The 22,287-nt window shown below is 38.5% G+C and overlaps 2 protein-coding genes across 4 annotated transcripts in view; one reads left to right on the forward strand and one right to left on the reverse strand.

Annotated features, from left to right (window-relative positions):
• CHD1L (chromodomain helicase DNA binding protein 1 like) overlaps positions 1-12,447 on the reverse strand; it is a 68,244-nt gene extending 55,797 nt beyond the window's left edge. For 2 of the 3 annotated variants that reach the window (XR_015555417.1, XM_004420584.3), the window contains exon 1: positions 12,310-12,447. Coding sequence is in view for 1 of the 3 variants with exons in the window: in XM_004420584.3 (XP_004420641.1) it covers positions 12,310-12,442 (133 nt within the window). In the remaining 2 variants the exon portion in view is untranslated. Of the gene's footprint in view, positions 1-11,897; positions 12,024-12,309 lie in introns of those variants that run through there. The other variant, XM_087444481.1, reaches the window with a different exon arrangement.
• The window catches only part of FMO5 (flavin containing dimethylaniline monoxygenase 5), a 51,682-nt gene continuing 41,406 nt past the window's right edge, over positions 12,012-22,287 (forward strand). The window contains exon 1 of the mRNA XM_004420589.3: positions 12,012-12,092. The gene's annotated coding sequence lies outside the window, so the exon portion shown is untranslated. The remainder of the gene's footprint in view (positions 12,093-22,287) is intronic.

A 22,287-nucleotide genomic window follows, 5' to 3' on the forward strand; every position in this document is an offset into this window, starting at 1 on the left:
TGGAGAGTAAACAACATGCTACTGAACAACTACTGGGTCAACAAAGAAATCAAAGAATCAAAAACTACACAGAGACAAATGAAAATACAACATACCAAAATCTATGGGATGCAGCAAAAGTAGTACTAAGAGGGAAGTTTATCGCATTACAGGCCTACCTCAAGAAACAAGAAAAATCTCAAATAAACAATCTAACTTTACACCTAAAGGAACTAGTGAAAGAAGAACAAATGAAGGCCAAAGTCAGGAGAAGGAGGAAATAATAAAAATCAGAGTGGAAATAAATGAAATAGGGATGAAAAAGACAATAGAAACAATGAAACTAAGAGCTGCTTCTTTGAAAAAATTAAAAAATCAGAAACGAAAGTGGAGAAGTTACAACAGATACCACAGAAATAAAAAGGATCATAAGAAACTACTATAAACAGCTATATGCCAACAAATTAGAAAATCTAGAAGAGGGCCGGCCCCGTGGCTTAGCGGTTAAGTGCGTGCGCTCCGCTGCCGGCGGCCCGGGTTCGGATCCCGGGTGCGCACCGAGGCACCACTCCTCCAGCCATGCTGGGGCCGCGTCCCACATACAGCAGCTAGAAGGATGTGCGGCTATGACGGGCAACTATGTACTGGGGCTTTGGGGGAAAAATAAATAAATAAAATCTTTAAAAAAAAAAAAAGAAAATCTAGAAGAAATGGATAAATTCTTAGAATCATACAATCTTCCAAGACTGAACCCTGAAGAAAGAGAAAATCTGAATAGACTGATTACTAGTAAGGATATTGAAACAGTAATCAAAAACCTTCCAAAACACAAAAGTCCAGGACCAGATGGCTGCATTGGTGAATTCTATTAAATACTCAAAAACTTAATACCTATCTTTCTCAAGGTCTTCCAAAAGACTGAAGAGGAGAGAATGCTTCCTAACTCATTTTATGAGGCCAACATTACCCTGATAGCAAAACCAGACAAAAACAACACAAAAAAGGAAAATTACAGGCCAATACCTCTGAGGAACATAGATGCAAAAATTCTCAACAAAATATTAGCAAAACAAATTCAACAACACATTAAAAGGATCATACATCATGATCAAGTGGGATCTATTCCAGGGATGCAAGCATGGTTCAACATCTGCAAATGAATCAATGTATATCACATTAACAAATTAAATGAAAAAAATCATACAAACATCTTAATAGACGCAGAGAAAGCAACTGATAAGATTTAACATCATTTACGATAAAAAAAAAAAACTCTCAATATAATGGGTATAGAAGAAAAGTACCTCAACATAATAAAGGCCAAATATGACAAACCCACAGCTAACAACATACTCAATGGTGAAAAGCTGAAAGCTTTCCCTCTAAGATCAGGAACAAGACAAGGAGGCCCACTCTCATCACTTTTATTCAACATATTACTCTAAGTCCTAACCAGAGGAATTAGGTAAGAAAAAAAAATAAAAGGTATCCAAATTGGAAGGAAGAAGTAAAACTGTCACTATTTGTGGAGAATATGATTTTATATATAGAAAAACCCTAAAGACTCCACCAAAAAAGTATTAGAAATAATAAACAGTAAAGTTGCAGCATATAAAATCAACATACAAAAATCAGTTGCATTTCTATATGCTAACAACAAACTATCAGAGAGAGAAATTAAGAAAATAATCCCGTTTACAAGTGCAACAAAAAGAATAAAATACCTCAGAATAAATTTAACCAAGGATGTGAAAGATCTTTACACTGAAAACTATAAGACATTACTGAAAGAAATTGAAAAAGACACAAGAAATGGAAAGATATGCCATGCTCATGGATTGGAAAAATGAACATAGTTAAAATGTCCATATCACCTAAAGCAATCTACAGATTCAATGCAATCCCTATTAAAATCCAAACTGCATTTTTCACAGAAACAGAACAAAAAACTCTAAAATGTATATGAAACCACAGAAGACCCTGAATAGCCAAAGGAATCCTGAGAGAAAAGAACAAAGCCAGAGGTATCACACTCCCTGATTTCATACTATACTACAAAGCTACAGTAACCAAAACAGTATGGTACTGGCAGAAAAACAGACACACAGATCAATGGAACAGAAATGAGAGCCCAGAAATAAACCCATACATATATGGACAGCTAATATACAACAAAGGTGCCAAGACCATACAGTGGAGAAAAGAAAGTCTCTTCCATAACGGTGTTGGGAAAACTGGACAGCCACATGCAAGAGAATTAAACTAGACCACTATCTTACACCACACACAAAAATTAACTCAAAATAGATTGAAGACTTAAATATAAGATCTGGAACCATCAAACTCCTAGAAGAAAACATAGTATGCTCATTGACATCTGTCTTAGCAATATCTTTTTGGATATGTTTCCTCAGGCAAGGGAAACAAAATAAAAAATAAAAAATGGGACTACAGCGGCCGGCCCTGTGGCGTAGCAGTTAAGTGTGCCTGCTCCACTGCTGGCGGCCCTGGTTCAGATCCCGGGCGTGCACTGACACACCGCTTGTCAGGCCATGCTGTGGCGGCGTCCCACATAAAGTGGAGGAAGATGGGCATGGATATTAGCTCAGGGCCAGTCTTCCTCAGCAAAAAGAGGATTGGCATGGATGTTATCTCAAGGCTGATCTTCCTTACAAAAAAAAGAAAGAAAATATGGGACTACATCAAACTAAAAAGCTTCTGCATAGCAAAGGAAACCACCAACAAAATGAAAAGACAACCTACCAAACAGGAGAAGACACTGCAAATCATATATCTGATAAGGGGTTAATATCCAAAATATATAAAGCACTCATACAATTCAATAACGAAAAAACAAACAACCTGATTGAAAAATGAGAAGAGAATCTGAATAGACATTTTTCCATAGAAGACATACAGATGGCCAACAGGCACATGAAAAGATGTTCAACATAATTAATTATTAGGGAAATACAAATCAAAACTACAATGAGATATCACCTCACATCTGTTAGAATGGCTGTTATCAAAAAGAAACAAGTGTTGGAGAGGATGTGGACAAAAGGGAACCCTCGTACACTGCTGATGGGAATGTAAACTGGTGCAGCCACTATGGAAAACATATGGAGATTCCTCAAGAAATTAAGAATAGAACTACCATATGATCCACCTATTCCACCTCTGGGCATTTATCTGAAGAACAGGAAAACACTAATTTGAAAAGATATATGTACCCCTACATTCACTGCAGCATTATTTACAACAGTCAAGATATGGAAACAACCTAAGTGCCCACTGACAGATGAATGGATAAGATGTAATATATATATATATATATATATACACACACACACAATGGAATACTATTCAGCCATAAAAAGAGATGAAATCTTGCCATTTGCAACATGGATAGACTTTGAGGGTATTATGCTAAGTGAAATAAATCACATGAAGAAAGAAAAATACCATACGATTTCACTCATATATGGAATATAAAAAAGCAACCAACCAAACCAAACAAAACAAAAACAAACTCAAAGAAGCAAACAACAGATTGGTGGTTACCAGAGGGGAAAGGAGGTAGAGGGAGGGCGAAATGGGTAAAGGGGGTCAATTATATGGTGACAGATGGAAACTATACTTTTGGTGGTGAGCACACTGTAGTATACACAGACATCGAATTATAATGCTGTACGCCTGAAATCTACACGCAATGTTGTAAACCAATGTTACCTCAATTAAAAAAAATCACATAGGAGAAGGCTGAAAGATTTGACTACATAGAATTCTTCAATTTCACCACTGAAATACACACACACAACAAAGTCAAAAGGCAAGTAACAAACTAGAAACCATATTCCCAACACATGTGACAAATATTTAATACTTTCAATGCAAGAAAGATCCTACAAAGCAAAAGACAAACACTTCAATTAAAAAATGGGCAAGGCTGAGGCCAGCCCGGTGGCATAGTGGTTAAGTTTGTGCACTCTGCTTCAGAAGCCCAGGGTTCACAGGTTTGGATGCTGGGCGTGGACATACACACTGCTCATCAAGCCATGCTGTAGCAGCATCCCACATACAAAACAGAGGAAGACTGGCACACAGATGTTAGCTCAGGGACAATCTTCCTCACTAAAAAAAAAAAGGGCAAGGAGCAAAAATAGACAAGGAACAAAAGAAAGATGAATATCCAAGTGTCCAGCAATACAAGTAAACAAACATTAAATAAAACAATAAAACAGCATTTTTAAATTCTCAAATTAAAGAATATCAGTGTTGGAGAGAGTGTGGAGAAATGAGCAAAAATTTTGCATACTCTGTCTTAAAATGTTGCTTTTGAGGTATTAAAAATTCATAAATATAACAAATATTTGATTACAATGATATTTATTAGTATTATTTATAACAGCAAAAAACGTAAGAACCTAAATACCTAAGCAGAGAGGCTGGCTAAATTATGGCACATCCATACAGTGAAATATTCTATACCCACTAAATATGATATTGAAGAAGAACAAATGATAATAAAGAAAAAAATTATGGTTTCCAAAAAAGTACATACATGAAACCCCATTTCTGCACCTCTCTTTTGCTCCCCACCCTGCCTCACACAGGAAGAAAAAAAAAAGAAATTACACACACACATATGCATGTGTCAGGAAAGAGAGAGAATCCCCCTCTGCTCTTTCCCTTAAGGTTCTTCTGGTTGGCCAAATTTCTCCAGTTTTCCCGGAGAAACCAGGGAAACTGAGTTTCTCCCATGTACACGTTATTAAACTTGGCATTATTTTCTCCTGCTAACCTGTCTTTTAATTATTTGGCTAGCCAGAAGAACCTTAAGGGAAAGGGCTGAGGATTCTCCCTCTTCCCTGACAGTTTTGGCTCCCAACATGGGGCAAAAATTTCACTGGCTGGACACTGCTCGCTCCTGGACTACTGCAGAGGAGAGATCTCAGACACTGACAAGAGCCGGTAGGAGGTGAGACTTCTTACCATGTCAGTCTCTCAGATCTCTGCCTGCAGGGTCCAATGGAAGTGAGAGTGGTGAGTTTTCTCTTTCTAAATTTAGATTAGCAGGAGAAAATACTGGTGAAGCTAGCTTCTTGGACTCAGCAACTCTAGCATCTGGTTGGGTACCCATTGGATAATTGATCCTTTTCCTCCCAGAAACAGTCTTTTTCTCTGTCTCTTTTTGCGATTTACACAGGCATCTCTATAAGCCTGTCGTCTGGGCTTTTGTCTTGTTCTATGTCTTGTGAGCTTGGCTTTGTGACCTTTCTCGTCTCCGCCATCCGGAAAATGTACGTACTGGCGTGCATCCTCGGCGGCCAGTCGTACAGACTGAGGTTCCGAGAAACTCTCTTTGTCCTGCTGTGCCTGCTCTCAGGGAAGTCTGTCATAAGGGGTCCCATTTGCTTTATGAGGCCTTTGTCACTCTTGTGCTTTCTTATTTTGGGGAGTGAATTCTCTGGATCTCTTTTGGGGACGCCTCTTGCGTCCATAGTTAAAGCTTGGGATGAGCCGCTGTTAAGGTTAAGATCCTACTCATCAATGTGGCCAGAGGATGAATCATTTAAATTGGACAAACTTCTAAATTGGGGGAAAAAATTTTTTTGAGAGCTCTCACATAATTGTTTAATTGGTACCTAAGAAAAGGCCAGAAAAAGAAAAAGAAAAATTTGACTAGCCTTAAGACCCTGACTCAGGTTACAATTGAGAAAATGTAAAAGTGTAAGATTATAAAAGTTGGAATGTTTGAGCTAACTTTATATAAAGAGGTTATATCAACTTTGCCTGAGTATGTTTAAGTTTTGCAGACAAAAACTGCTAAAATTTTTAACAGAGGCTACAAAATCTTTGTTACATCTGTCTGTTGTTTATTTGTGTGATATTTTACCTCCGGATGGTAGGACTAAAGTTAAGAGCTCTGTTTAGGGGCCAGCCCCATGGCTTAGTGGTTAGGTGAGCGCGCTCCGCTGCTGGTGGCCCGGGTTCGGATCCCGGTTGCGCACCGACGCACCACTTCTCCGGCCATGCTGAGGCCGAGTCCCACATACAGCAACTAGAAGGATGTGCAGCTATGACATACAACTATCTACTGGGGCTTTGGGGGGAAAAAATAAATAAATAAAATCTTTAAAAAAAAACAAGAGCTCTGTTTAATTGGCTTAAAGTAAATGATTTCTAAATGCAACTAACCCAAATGTTTTTCGAGTCAACGTGATAACTTAAGTTTGTTGGTTTCAGCATTGGATATAATGCAGACATGCAGCCTTTATTTGTCGAATAAACTGATGTTATTTCTATTACAAAACTGGTTAACAAAAATAATAACTTAAGTGATGGCTAATATTATCTAATGTCTCATGAAATCTTGTAAGCAATCTAAATAATTATTGGGAACAAGTAACTAAATAGATGTGAAAGAGATAAATGTTGGGTGAACTTTTAACAATAATTATTTGTTTTGATATATATAGCTTCCAAATTCTTTTTGGTGACTTAAAACTTTAGAGTTTTGCTAAATTTTATGATAAAAATTCGTTGAGTATCTAGATCATTTTCAAATAAGATAAGATATTAAACGTTGATTGCTAAATATAGGTTTGTCTACTTTTGGCTTCTTAATGCAAGAAAACTAAAAGGTGTTTTGGGTCTATTGGTAAACATGTCATATGTTTTATTAAGAGATTGTACTATAAAGTAATGTTTCCAGAAATTATGAAGTGTTTATAAATTTTCCAAACCACGGAATGCCAATGTAAAAGAAAGTTTGTAATTGCTTACTGAGTTTTTACTTAGAAATTAAGGTTTCTAAGGGTTAAAATTTCTAATTAGTATATGTGATTAAAGTTACTAAAAATTAATAAGGAAAACAGCTCTGTATACAAGGAAAGTTATAAAAGGTTTGTGGAAGAGAAATTATGGGAAAGGAGTTTTATGCATGGTCAAGTTGGCTGGGATTAAAGTAAATCCAATTAAGTAAATGAGTTTTAATATCAGAAGTAAGCTGGTACAAAATTAAAATTTGGTCTTCTTTCTCTTAAAAGGATAATTTTCTTGCACTTGATAAAGAAGCTATAAAAGGTTTTTCTTTACCTTTGAGTAAGTCTACCTAAAAAACAGAAAATCTATGTTTTGGTAAAATAATTTTCTATGTTCAAAGGACTGAGGTCTCTCTATTAAGGGTGTTTTTTTTTTTTTTTTTTTTTTGCTGTTTTAACTCTCTTGCTCCCCTTGACTATGTTGGGGGAAGAGGGAGAATTCCCCTCTGCCCTTTCCCTTAAGGTTCTTATGGCTGGCCAAATAATTAACAAGACAGGTTAGCAGGAGAAAATAATACCAAGTTTAATAACATGTATACATGGGAGAAACCAGGGACACTGAGTTTCTCAACACAATAGCAGAGATTCTAGTCTTAAATACCATCTCCAGCTAAAGACAAAGGAGGATGCTGGGGGTGGGGGGAGTCAGTTACAGGAGATTACCACTAAAGCACAGTAAACAATAGTAAGGTTATTATGCAGATTTAAGGCCTCACCTTCCACATTGGTAAGTGTCTAGAAATGAGGTCATCCCCCCCTCTTCCCAATACAGAGAGGGAGATACCTTTACAAATGGAGATTTCCCTTATAAATGCAAATGTTTGTCTGGCAACTCCTTGCAGGGCCATCTAGAGAATGTGGCCAGAGAGACAGAATTTTTGATAAGATGGGCTTGTTGGTGCCTTTCCTATTGTAACACCTATTTTACATTATATTCAGCCATCAGATAGTAACTCCTTCTTGGAACAGATCTTCTATGTCAAATTCTTTAGGCAGTTAGTGGGGGAGGTCAAATGCCCGTCAGAGAAAAAAATCAAGGTAAAGACATATATTTCAGGGTGGCCAAATCTTGATCTCCCACAACTATTTCATAGTGAACATTGTTTTCATACTTGATCTTTATGATAAACCTTCTTAGATGATATTGTCTGGGTAAATGTTATTGATATAGGTGTTTTAAAATTGTATAACATTACTGAAATTCTGATCCATCCTGGTTATCAGTCACAATTCTGGTTATTATTAAAGTGTTGTATGTCACCAAATTTGTCAATTGCCGTTTGAGATCTTCTTGTTTACAGACTTATTTTTCTTTGCTCTAATGCTTTTACAAAATGTGTTCATCTTCAGAAAAGTCCGTGGAAAGGACTCTAACATTTACTCTGGAATATAGGTTTCTGACAAACTTTCTGATCATAAAACCGAACTTGGTAAGAAATTACAAAACTCTGATGGAGAGACTGATGACTTCATGAAGCTGCTAACAAAAAGATTGGGATCAAGAATTGATTACACAGGACTGAATGAACTGATAAGGATGATTACAATTTTTATGATTTTTCATTTGAAGTATTGTTGAATTTTTAATGTTTTGTTTTTTCAGATTTAAGTAGAACTTTTTCTCTTTTCTCCTGAGCTAGCTATGACATAACAATTTGGTAAACGATACCTTTGTAAGTAAAATTAAAATATTTACCTTTTTCTCTCTACCTGATCCCTCCAAAATTTGGAAACTCTTAGTGAGTATTGTTATTTTCATGGCAATATAGTTATTTGCATAAGTTCAATAAGAATCTGTTCTCCTTATAACAGGACACAATTGGAAACATTGGTTATAGTACCAAGGCTGTGACTGGAACATCATATTTGCAATATAACCATACAGCTTTTGAGGAACCAAGATTGGACTTTATGGATTAAAGCCACATGTAAATATTGCCCTGGTACCTTATGTTCCAAGCAGCACTTACTGGATAAGTAAAGAATGTTACTTATCTGGCAGGTACAAGGAACCTCGAAATATTTTGGGGAAACCTTAAGAAGAGAGGAATTCACCCAAATCTGTAGGTATTGCAGGCGAAGTCTGATGACAAAATCCCTGGCTTGGCTTTCCTGGCCTCCAGAGGCCTTTGAAGTTCAATGTGAGATTCCTTATAAAAAGTTCTAGCAAGGCAGATTTAAAGGAGCCTATATGATCAATGGCTATTCCTGCTGTACTTATGTAAATAATTGGGCAAAATTTATTAGAACTAAACTTATATTGCAAACTAGCTAGTCTTAATTTGGCTATCTTTGATAAAAATGAGGGTGATTCTAGAGAGAAATTATTTCAATGGAAACTATAATATACATTTGTGGCTATTAGATCCTAGTTTTGTTAATTGTCTTTTGAGGTTTTTATTTTGTATCTGTTGACTGGACTGGATCCTGATTTCTTCTAGTCTCCTAAAATATCTGGCTACAGATCTCCAAACTAACGATTTTGATTTCTTTTTCCATCATTTTCATTTGGAATCATTGAAAACTGAACCTGCCCCTTTTCCTCAAGCCTTACAAACTGAAGCTGATGGAACTGATATAAGCCTGAGAGATTACCCGATGACATCATCAGAGACATTTTAAACTACAAAAGATGCTTTGACACTGACATCTAAAAATCTTAACTGGCTGTCCTCTGAACTCAGAAACCGATTTACAATTTGCTCCAACCATTAACCTTGTTTTTATTTTTGTTTCCATAGAAATGCTTCTTATTAAATACTTGATTGCTTACTTCCACAGTATGTAAGGCCTAACTTTAGGAGCCCACCTGCATCATCACCTTTTAAAATGAACTTAATTGAACTGATCTATTATCAGGACTAAGAAATGTGTTCAGTGAGATGGAACAATCTACCAACTCAGCTTCTGGACTATGAAACTTCTTTAAGTTTCAAAAGGACTGTGAAACTTTAAGTTTCAAAGGCGGGACTGTGGGAGATCAAAATTGGCCACCCTGAAATATATCTCTTTACCTTGATTATTTTCTCTGACAGACATTTGACCTCCCCCAAACTGCCTAAAGGAATTTAACTCTGGGTGTAGACAGATTGGCAGGGTCCTCGCTAAGCCCATTCTTAACAAAGTTCTGTTTACCAAATATTTACATTTGTAAAGGTATCTCCCTCTGTGTAGTGGGAAGGGGGGGGATGACCTTATCTGTGAAAACTCTTATCAGGACGAAAGAAGAAGACTTAAATGTACATACTCTTGATTACTATAATTCCTGTCTCTCTGGCCACATTCTCTAGGTGGCCCTGCAAGGAGTTGCCAGACAAACATTTACATTTATAAGGGAAATCTCCATTTGTAAAGGTATCTCCCACTCTGGGGGGAAGGGGGGATGGCCTCTCTAGAAACTTATCAGGGTGGAGGATAAGGCCTTAAATCTACATACCCTTGATTACCGTGATTTCTGTCTCCCTCCCCACCCCCAACAACGGCCTTTGTCTTTAGCTGAAGATGGTATTTAAGAGGAGAATCTCTGCTATTGTATTGAGAAACTCAGTTTCCCTGCTTTCTCCCATGTATACATGTTATTAAATTTGGTATTATTTTTTCCTGCTAACCTGTCTTTTAATTATTTGGCCAGCCATAAGAACCTTAAAGGAAAGGGCGGAGGGGGATTCTCCCTCTTACCTGACACATGCGTAGACCAACGACTAGCAGGATAGATAATAACATGTTAACAGTAAGAGGATTATGGAGATTAAATTTTTTTTCTTTACGCATAGAAAATCACCCTGTTTTACAGAGAACATGTAATACTTCTGTAATCAGAAGAAAAAATCAGTAAGTATTTTTAACCGACTCACATAGTTTCTCAGAATGTTAATTTATTCTGGTAAATAGAAATAGGAATTTTAAATCATAATATTCAATGGTTATTCCTCTCAATATACCTATTTTCTGTTTCTTTCTTTCTCCCCACTACCAACTTATCTATTCCCACTACCAAGTTTCCACATTTGTCTATTTACTTTTTCATTCACTCACTCTAACTCATCCACAAAAACTTGCAGCCTCTCATCTATCTACTCATTTTCACTAAATCAGCACACATCCATGTGTACATTTCTCTGGGTGTATTATTTACAATCTAACATCAATGTGCACACTTTAACCCTCTCTGACACATGTTCTCAAAGTATCATACCTAAAAACACATGTAAGGAAATAAGCAAACACACAAACATATAAACTTTAGTCGAGATACATCAAACATATAAACATCAGTCCACAAATTCATGCACTCCTTACAGACACAGAAACACATTGGTATACACTCAGACTCAAGAAGGGAAAGGTCTTTCTCTTTCATGTCTGTATCCTATCCATTCATCATTATCCATCCCTCTTCTAAGCTGCACATAGAACTGCATCTTTTGTTTTATTTCGAGAATAACAAAACCTCACACTTCCTTGATATTTAGCATATAGTATGAGTTCAATAAATACTTCTTTATACTTTTGAAAGCACTCGCATGACCTAGTGTAGAAATTCTAGGAGGGCAGAGCCCATATTTATTTTACTCATCTCTGTACCAAACCTTACAGTTTGTGGCTCTCAGTGGCACTCCATAAACAATGAATTAACGACTACATCACTGATTACTATTGATCCAAGTTTCCGTCATACAGTTAAGGCACGCACTGCGTTCCCCATTTTATAAATAAAGAAAACAAGGACGGTAGATGTTAGGTGGGGAGTCAAGCGCAGGCCAGAAAAAGGGCAATAGGGCCTGGGTCTCTCCATCCACAGGAAATGTGGTGGCCTCGCTGCCTGCAGACCTCAGAGGAATCCAAGTTTCGTGCTTCAAAGATTCCAAGAAAGGGCTAGTATAAATAAAAGTTACGTCTGGCGATGAGCTGATAAACTTTGCTTAGGTGCATATTTTAAAATAGATCATAGGGAGAGAATTAACCAGTGGGGAATTATCACAGAACTGCATATGAACGGTAAACGAAAACAACTGAAGCTTGAAGACAAGTTCTGATAGTTTCACAGAAGCAACCAATGAAACCCCACCCACGCCAGGCCTCCAAACCTACCAGAACAGAAACTTGAAAGCCACACCCTTGGGGCCAGGACGTCCTCCGCTTCTTCAGAGAGAACGTCTTACCTTTGGGACAAGGGTCTCACCAAGCTCCCCCTGCCCCGGGCCAGTATGTCGGGTCGGCGGGCAGGCCTCGCTTCCCGCCCCGAATCCCATTCATCCAGAGTACGCGGCCCCGCGCGCTGCGCAGGTGGGTAAAATGGCCCCCCGGCCCCAGGCCGGGTTCCTCTCCGCCCAGCCCCACCGCAGGGGCGGGAAAGGAAGACCCTGTTTCCCGTAAGTTAAAAACCCACAGGACGGTCCACACGCAGCGCCTCGGCACCGTTCCTGGCGCGGGGTCCCGGTCCGGGAGAGGGGAGTCCCAAAGAGCTGGCCGGCCGGGCGTAAGTTCGCCCGGGGCCACTGACCTGTCAGGCCCCACTGCTTTAAGTCCTGCTCCTGCACCCGCGCCCGCGGCGCCTCGGCTCGGCTCTTGGTCTGAAGAGCCAGCAAGAAGCCGGGCATGTCGCCCTCGCGGGTGGCGGCGCCCGCGCGCTCCATGGAGCCGGAAGAGGCTCCGCCTCCGCCGCCCCGCGCGCTTCCTTCCTGCCGCGCACGGCCCGACTCCGCGGGCGCAGCCGCCGCCAGAGGGCGCGCCCTGCACGGAGTTCTGCGCGCGAGCGACGCTCTGAGTTACCCTTCAGGCACATGCGGGATTTCTGGCGGTCAGCCGCACGTAGGGTCGCTTGAGTCTCACTCCTTGTGTTTCTGGTTGTGCTTATGCCCGCTCTAGAGGACTGATGGCCTGAAATCTGGTCAGGGGGTCGGCCTGTGCTAGTCATTCACTTATTTAATCAGCATTGACTGTCACGTGCCGGGTAGTCTGCTGGGCTCTGGGGTTATAAAATTCGATAAGACATCGTCCCTGCCCTCCAGAGATTCACAGCAAGATTGCAAAGGACAGCGTGCTCAGTTCAGTTTACACTGGTAATAAATTCGTTTAGGCCCTGAAATCCTCTTACTTCCTGCTGGTTGCAGGCCAAAATAAGGAACCTCTGAATGGTAGTAAATTAAAATCACGAAAGGTGTCGTTTCCGCAATGGGTTTCTCAAGTGAATGAAGGGGAGCAAATTGAAGCAGTGTGTTAGATTGGGGTCACCGTGACTCAACATCCGCTTTGAGTGGATTTATGATGCAGTAATTTATGATTAGTAGTGTACTGCTAATAGAAATATTATAACAACACCCAAATAGCTGCTTTCGTTGATGCATTACAAGTGCTGCCCTAATGACTTTACAAGTATTTGTTTTCTCATTTAACCCTCACAGTTGTAACCCTATAAATAGGTACTACAATTGTCCCCACATTACAGATGAGGGAACTGCAACTCGGTAATTGGCAAAGCTGCAACAGGCATCATATTCTCCTCTGGGTAACGTCATCAGAATACTATTCTCATTTAGGTTAATCTTGGTGCTTCCATCTTCAGTAACCGCAGATTAAAGTTGCATTTCTCCCCATCCTTACCTACCATTAACAAAAGGGAGAAATTGGTTGTGAGCTACAAAAGAGATTGACTTCAGGTTGGTTTATTCATAAAACTCCAAGCAATGTTTTGTGAAGCTAATTCTGTGTCCTGAGTCCTTCTGTAAATACTGACTGAGCACCTACCATGTGCCAAGCACTCGTTTAGCACTGGAGACAGAGGCCACTAGTCTCATCGATAGGACGTTTAAGTAAGTTAAATTTGTATTAAGCTTATATTTAAAGTTAAGCTTATATTTTAAAAGGAGGAGACAGGAAATTAGCAAATAAAAATCAGGTAGTGGTCAATGTTAAGCTGAAAGAGAATTAGAGTTACATAATGGGGCTGCATTGATTTCCTACTTGGGTGTTTTCTCAGAAACTTCAGATAGATTTGTATCCTTTGCTGGCTTCTCTGGAGGAGCTTCTGTCCTTTGTGGCTGCTTGTGAGTGGTTTTTGCATCCTGGTCTCTGTGTTTGACTTATTTCTTCCCCTTTGGGCTCAGTGGGTAGACGTTCATTAAAGCAGCAATACCAACCACCTGCCACTCAAAAGGCTGTTTTTTATTTTTAACATAAAGTATATTTGTTTTGGCACAATACTAGAGATAGGGTCCTAGCTATAAGCTAAATGTTCTGTAGGTATATTGACTCTGGTATCTAAAATACAGCTAAGAAGGGTAGCTGAGAGACTTCAAATCAGCTAGTGAGATGATGCCTATAAAAGCTTTACTCTGGATGCTGCATGAAACGAGTCTGTAGAAGTGGGCAGGGTGTAAGCAGGGAGACCAGTTAGGAGACTACTGCAGCAATCTGGGCAAGAGACAATAGTTGTTGGGCCAGTATGGTGGCAGTGGAGTGGTGAGTAGTGGTCAGATACTAGATATATTGAAAAGGTAGAGCCTATAAGATACACTGACTGAGCATCTGAGAAAAATAGAGGAATAAAGGATGTTTGCAGGGATTTGGCTGGAGCAAATGATAGAAGGGAGTTTACACTTATGGAGGGGGGAAAGACTGACAATGAGGTTTGAGGAACATCAAGAATTCATTTTTGGACGGAGTAGCATGAAATGGTTATTAGATATTCAAGTACAGGTTTTGAATAGATAATCAGATTAGTCTGGAGTTCAGGGGAGAGGTTGGAACTGAATATGAAAATATGGAAGTCATCATTTTAGGATGGACCTTAAGCTTTGGTACTGGATGGGTCTCCCTAGAGGATGACTGGAACTATATAAGAGACTACGCCTTGGACAACTAATATTTAGAAGTTGAGAAGATGAGGAGGAATGAGTAGAAGAGGTTAAGAAGAGCAGCCTGAGATAGTATGAGAACTAAGAGCATGGTGTCCCTGAAGCCAAATGAAGAGGAGTTTCAAGAAGAAGGGAGGGGCCGGCCCTGTGGCTTAGCGGTTAAGTGCGCGCTCCGCTACTGGCGGCCCCCGGGTGCGGACCCTGGGCGCGCACCGACGCACGGCTTCTCTGGCCATGCTGAGGCAGCGTCCCACATACAGCAACTGGAAGGATGTGCAGCTATGACATACAACTATCTACTGGGGCTTTAGGGGGAAAAAAAAGGAGGAGGATTGGCAATAGATGTTAGCTCAGAGGCGTTCTTCCTCAGTAAAAAGAGGAGGATTAGCATGGATGTTAGCTCAGGGCTGATCTTCCTCAAAAAAAAAAAAAAGAAGAAGAAGAAGGGAGTGATTGTGTCAAATGCAGCTGAGAGGTGGAGTAAAGATAAGAGAGAGAAATAACTGCTGGATTGGGCTATATACTGGTCACTGATGACCTTGACAAGAATGATTTCTGTATATTGTGGAGTCAAAAGCCTGATTGGAGTGGGTTTTAAAAAGAATAGGAGGAAAGAAAGTGGAGACAAAATGTCTCACACCTCTCTCAAAGAGTTTTGCTGTAAAGTGGAGCAGAAAACTGGGAACAGTAACTGAAAGGGGTTATGGGTCAAGGGGAGGGTTGTTTGTTTTTAAATGGGTGATATTAGAGCATGTTGAATGCTGATGGGAACAACCCAGTGGACAGAAAAACCAATGCTGCCGGAGTGATGTCCTAGAGTGAAAGGAGGGGGAACCCAACGCACAAGGAGACGGGTTGGCCTAGATAGGAGCATAGACAGTTTATGCACTGGAACAGGCAGAGGCACAGTATATGGACAGATCTGGTGTGAGAGCCTGTGGAAGAGCTCTTCTGATTGTTTCTGTTGTTTAAGCGAAATAAGAAACAAGGTCATCAGATGAGCTTAAGGAGGAAGAAGGGGGTTTTGGACGTTTGAGGAGGGAAAGGTGTGAAATAGTCATATGGGGAAGTAGAAAGTGAATTGACTAAAGAAATGTGGTAGCATTGCCAAGCAGCAGCGAGGGACACTTGAGGTTTATGGTCATGAGCCCAGTCAGCATGGTGTGTGTTGGGTGCAGGTGGGGAAAAGTTAGAGAATTGGATTTTACCAGGGTAGCATTTTTGCCAGATGAGTACAACGGAGAGTGATTATACTGGCCATATCCCCAGTGTCTAGAATAGAAGTGAACAAGGCAGAAAAGGTCCCAGCACTTATGGAGCTTAGATTCTAGTGATGCAGACAGATGAAAAGGGGGAGAGGGATAATAAGTTATCAGGTAGTATTAGTGCTAAGATAGTAAAACAGAAAGAGTAGGGCTGGGGAGCAGCTCTGGATAGGATAGGCTGAAGAGCATGTCACTAAGAAGATGGCATTTGAACCAAGATCTGAATGATGGGAAGCCAGCTATGTGAAATCAGGAAGAAGAGTATTTAAGGCAGATAGACCACAAGGGCAAAGATATTGGGCAGGGTTATCAATGGAGCAGCAGATTTTTTAAATTGGTGAGGGTACACTTGAAGGGACTTGGTCATTGGTTGGATATAGGGCTGAAGGAGGGAGAAATGTTAAGATTGACTCCCAGGGGCTTCTGCCTTGGATAACTGGGTGGATATTGATGCCACCCCTGAGACAGAATATAGGAGATAAAAGCTGATTTGAGGAAGGGAAGATAATGATTTCACTTTTAGGATATGTTAAATTTGTACCTAGAACAGTGCCTGGCACATACTATGCACTCAATAAGTAATATTGAATGTTTGAATGAGGTGCCTATAGAACAATTCTAAAATCCAGGACTTATAATTGTTATTACCTTGAGGTACAGAGAGGACATTTCACCAAGAGGCAAACTAAGGCACAGAAAGTTTAGGCAACTCGTCTGTTTTCTGGTGAGTCAATGTTAACTGCCAGAATAAAGTCTAACCCCAACTCCTTTTTCAATCATTGCTCAGGTTATATAATCATGGGGTTCACATTAATTCTTTTTTATTATTCCACAGAGAGAGTATACCTTCAGCAACAGCAACTTAATGGGATTAATGGTGACCAAATCATGCCCGTGATGAGCTTTAGAATCTGTCAACCCTGGCAAAACAAGCATGATCAAGTACAGGTTAGCAAACAAGTTGTGTTTGTTGTCCATTATATCCCTGTTGGTTAACAACAGGACACGAGTTGGCAGCATCTAGTGAGTCAGATATGGAGCTTGAGTAACAGCTGTGACCATAGGTGACAATTTGTACAGACTTCTTGAATACACAGACTTAGACCTCTGGACTCAGGTTAGGATTAGATTAAGTGGAAAAATCACTCTACTGGGATGAAAGAGACCTGACTTTTCCTTCTCCTAAGAAAGGAAAAACTGTATTTTCACTTTTGATGTAATCATACATCTTTGGCATCAAATAGCACATAATAAATTTAAAACCCAGAAATTCAGGGGAAATATAGTAAAGAGAGCGCACATTTAAGTATATCAACAAAGTAAATCTGCTTTATAGGACTCTTGCCCAGTCACTTCAGAAAACTGCCCTTCCTCTTTAATACCAAAGGTAAGGGCATAACACTGGGATGTAATCAAATAAATCTTTGAGGACAAAGTCTAGAGATTGTAAACCGGCAGCTCTGCACCAAAATCCGCCCACAGGTTTTCTGTTTGACAGGGTTGCATTTGTTTTCCTTTTTAATTGAATGCCTTTTGACTGTCATGCCTTGTCATCAAATTAGTCACAGGCAATCTCATTCTTTCTGTTCTCTACCCAGCAGTATAATGTTTATGCAGTCCACCTAGCTATTCCCACAAAACTTTTGAATTTGCCAACTCTGGAATTTAACTTTTGTGACATAGTTCCATAGAAGGAATAGGACATCTCAATAATAAACCCATGAAGCCAAAATATTTCTCGTGATTCAGCCTACACTGAAGTATTTTTAGATAATGTGATCTTGCTACCAGAGGCTACAATTCTAACAATTCTCTTCTACTCTCGTTGACAAGAGCCCAAAGCCATCTTACGCCCCAACTCCACAAAGCCTGGGTCATAAGTTTGAAAAATGAGCACATTTGTTGACCACATATCTGTATTCTTGAGGCACTGTTGTAACTTTGATGCAAGGAAGTTCTCCTACCTCCATCCCCCAGGAGTGCTCAAAATTGTCATGCACAATTAATCTTCGTAATCAAAGAGTTTTAACAATCAGAGAGTGCTTCTGGAAGGCCTCTGATACATATAATTTATAATGAGGATAATAATAGCTACCCTATAATGATGTGAAAATTAAATGAAATAATTTTTTTTACAAGGAACTAAACACAAATTTGAATGTCCAGGGTATTGTGAAAAACTTAAGTTGGAAATGAGCCTGATGATCACCCAAGTATCTACATCTCACTAGTGGAAACACAAGAAATTGGGAGTTATCCCTCATTGTTGAGGTCCCATCATAACCTCATTTGCTTGGGAAATCCACAAGCAAATATTCCCTACTGTTTTTCTTATATGTATGGCCCATAGATACAAGTTCTGAAGGTAAACAGAAAACACACACACACACACAGTGTGGGATATCTACTCAATGGTGGGGTCGTGGATAGCCAGCTTTGGTAGATTGTATTACTGTTCCCAACTATTCACTTTCTCGCCTATAAGATGATTGTGCATCCATGCTCTTAGCCATGTGGCTTCAGTGCCTCCCGACAGGCAGAGTCCATATGATTTGCTTTAGCCAATGGAATGCAAGTAGATGTGATATACTCCAGTATATGAGCTAAAGCTATAAATGTGCTTGCTTAGACTGTTCCTACACTTTGCCATGAGAACTATACAAACCAAATAGGGGCTGTGCTGGTTCAAATCTTTCCCAATCTTTCCATGTCAGTATAAATTCATCTTATTAAAAATAAATTTTTAAAATACATTTATATTATAAAATATATATATTAATCCATAGTATGAAATCCCATAATAGAGTTCTTTTCCATCTTGATGAATATTTATGAAGTTATTTAACAGTTTTCACTATTAATGCCAGCTAATACTTGTCGAACTCTATGTGCCAGGCCATGTGCGGAGCACTTTACATGTATTATCTTCTTTGTTCCTCACAACTACCTTATGGGGTAGGTAATATCCTATTCCTCATTTTACAGATGAGAAAACTGAGACAAAAAATGTTAACTTGCTTAAGGTCAGAAAACTAGTTAGTGACGGAGTCCACATAATCTGGCTCTAGCACCAAAGCTATACCCAAACAATGCTGCAGTAAACATTTTTGTCTATACACATGTGCAACTATTTCTGTAGGAAATCCTGCAAAGTAATTGGTGGATCAAAGGAATTTAAAATTTCGATAAAATTGTTCCACATGAAGGCTTAATCAATTTATCTTCCACCTACTGTGGATGAGCATGCCCATTTCCAACCCCTCTCCAGTTCTGAATATGACCAATCTTTTTATTTTGTTTTGTTTTCCAATCTGAAGAGGAAAACAGATATCTCATTGCCTAAAATTTCTTTGGTTACACATCCTGTTGAAGATCATTTCATAGACTAATTGGCCATTTTTAATTTCTTCTTTTTTGAATGGCCTGTTCATATTCTTTGCTTATTTTTCTATTGTATTCTTTGTCTTTTTCTTATAGTTGTGTGGAAGCTCTTCAGACATTTTGAATTTTAATCTTTTGTTGAATATGTTGCAAATATGTTCTCCTGCTTATAGCCTTTCTTTATTCCTTGTTTAGTATTATTTATGTACAGAAGTTTTGAGTTTCCATGAGTAAAACTTTCCCTTCACTGTTCTTAGATTTTGTCTTAGAAATGCCTTCCTTTTCGCCCAGATTATATAAATATATTCCTATGTTTTCTCCTAGTATTTATCTAGTTTCATTTTTTACATTTATCTCTGGAATTTGTTTTTCTGTACAATGCAAAGTCAGGACCTGACTTTTTTTCCTTAAATAAATAAGAAAACATCATTTATTGATAATTCATCCTTTCTTCAAATGATTTGAAGTAGCATCTTTATTGCAAACTAAATTCCTTTATATACATGAAACTATCTTTTTTCACAAAAATACTATACTGTTTCAATCATTATAATGTGACGATTTGTTTTGAATTATTTCTTTTCAATTTTTGTCTTCCTTTTAATTTTTTAATACACTTTCTTTCTTTTTTTTTTTTTGTGAGGAAGATCAGCCCTGAGCTAACATCCATGCCAATCCTCCTCTTTTTGCTGAGGAAGACTGGCCCTGAGCTAACATCTGTGCCGATCTTCCTCCACTTTATGTGGGACGCTGCCACAGCATGGCCTGACAAGCGGTGCGTCCGGTGCGTGCCCAGGATCCTAACCCGGGCCGCCAGCAGCAGAGCGCGTGCACTTAACCACTACGCCATGGGGCCGGCGCCTAATACATTTTCTTTTCCAGTATTCAAATTAATTTGAGAATCAACTTGTCAAGGTCCATAAAAAATTCAACTGGAATTTTGATTGGATTGCTTTGACATTATCAATGAATGTTGGGAGACTGGGAAACTTAATAATCTCTCCAATGCTAAGATTCCCTATCTGGGAACAAGATATTTATTCAAGTCATATTTTATGTCTTTCAGTCAGGTTTTATTGTTTTCTTCATATAGGTCTTGCACATTACTTTTTTGTTTATTCTTAGGAAATGTTTAGGTTTCCTTTGGTTAATGGACTCCTTTATTCTGTTACTTTTTCTAATTGGTATATAGAAAAGACATTGATTTGTGTATGTTCTTATATTCTGCTTCTTTATTGAACTCTCTTTTTAGTAGAAAGTTATTCAGTTGATTCTTTTGGGTTTTTTAAAAATTTCCACTTATAAAAAAATATTACTGCATGTTACTGTGATCTACAGTCTATGGTTTAAAAAGGTAAAATAAATATGTTTTCAGAGTGAGAATGAGTCAGTTATGCCTAACAGAACCATTAAAAGATGCTGGTGTATATGGGGCCAGAGAGGATAAATAGCAACCATCTTATTTTATGGCACTACTAGCCATAGAATTGTAGGCTATGTGGACCTTCAGTTTGACCCAAGATGATGAGTCCAACCTCTAATATATCTCAACTTATTATTTTAAAATTTACACACAGCAAATTCCTTTTTCTTTTTTTTTTTCTTTTTTGGTTTACTGTTCCATGAGCTTTAATATACTTAGATTCTTATAATCACCATCACAAATAGGATAGAGAACAATTCCAACACTCTTTAATCAGTCTCTCAACCCATCCCTAACTCCTAGAAACCATTGATCTGTTCGCTATCATTACAGTTTTATCTTTTCCAGAATGTCACATAAATGGAAATATACAGTATATAACATTTTGAGACTGGCTTCTTTCACTTAGCATAATGCATTTCAGATTCATCCATGTTGTTTTTGTATTAATAGTTTACTCCTTTTTATTCCTGAGTGGCATTCTAGTGGATGGATACATGAAAGTTGTTTATCCATTCATCTGTTGAAGGATATTTGGGTTGTTTTCAGTTTTTGGTGGTTATGAATAATACTACTATGAACCTTTGTGTACAAGTTTTTGTGTAGACATATGTGCTGATTTCTCTAGACTAAATATATACAAGTAGGATTGCTCGGTCACATGGTAGGTGTTTGTTTAACTTTATAAAAAAACTACCAAACTGTTTTCCAGAACAACTGTTCCATTTTGCATTTTCACCAGCAACATATGAGAGTTTCAGTTGCTCTAGATTCTTACCAGAACTGGGTATTGTCAGTATTTTTTATTTTAGCCATTCTAATAGGTGTGTAATAGTTTCCCATTTGGTTTTAATTTTCATTTCTCTAATGACTGAGTACATTAGTCATGTGGCTTTTGTCATCCAAATATCTTCTTTGGTGAAGTGTCTGTTCAAATCTTTTTCCCACATTTTAAAAATTGGGTGTTTTTCTTTTCAAGTTTTAAGAGTTCTTTATATATTCTAGGTACAAGTTCTTTGTCAGATATATGATTAGTAAACTTTTCTTTGTCCATGGCTTTTCTTTTCATTCTCTTAACAACGCCTTTTGAGGAGCAAAAGTTTTAAATTTTGACAAAGTCTAATTTATCAATTTGTTCTTTTATGGATCATGCTTTTGGTTTTATATCCAAGAAATCTTTGCCCTACCCAAGGTCATGAAGATTTTCTCCCATATTTCCTTCTAAGACTTTTATAGTTTTACATTTTATACTTAGGTCTATTATCCATTTTGAATTAATTTTTTATATGGTATGAGATGTAGGTCAAGGTTCATTTTTTTTGCACATGGATGTCTAATTTTCCAAGATTTGTTGAAAAGACTGTCCTTTCTCCATTGAATTGCCTTTGTATCTTTATTAATAATCCATTGACTGAATTTATGAAGGTCTATGTCTGGACTCTATTCTATTCCACTGATCTATGTGTCTATCCTTTCACCAATACCACACTGTCTTCTTTACTGTAGCTTATTACACGTCTTAAAAATGTATACTGTGAGTCCTTCAACGTTGTTCT

Source organism: Ceratotherium simum, chromosome 2 (genome assembly GCF_057802395.1).
Source record: "Ceratotherium simum simum isolate JZ-2026a chromosome 2, ASM5780239v1, whole genome shotgun sequence".
Lineage (NCBI taxonomy): Eukaryota > Metazoa > Chordata > Mammalia > Perissodactyla > Rhinocerotidae > Ceratotherium > Ceratotherium simum.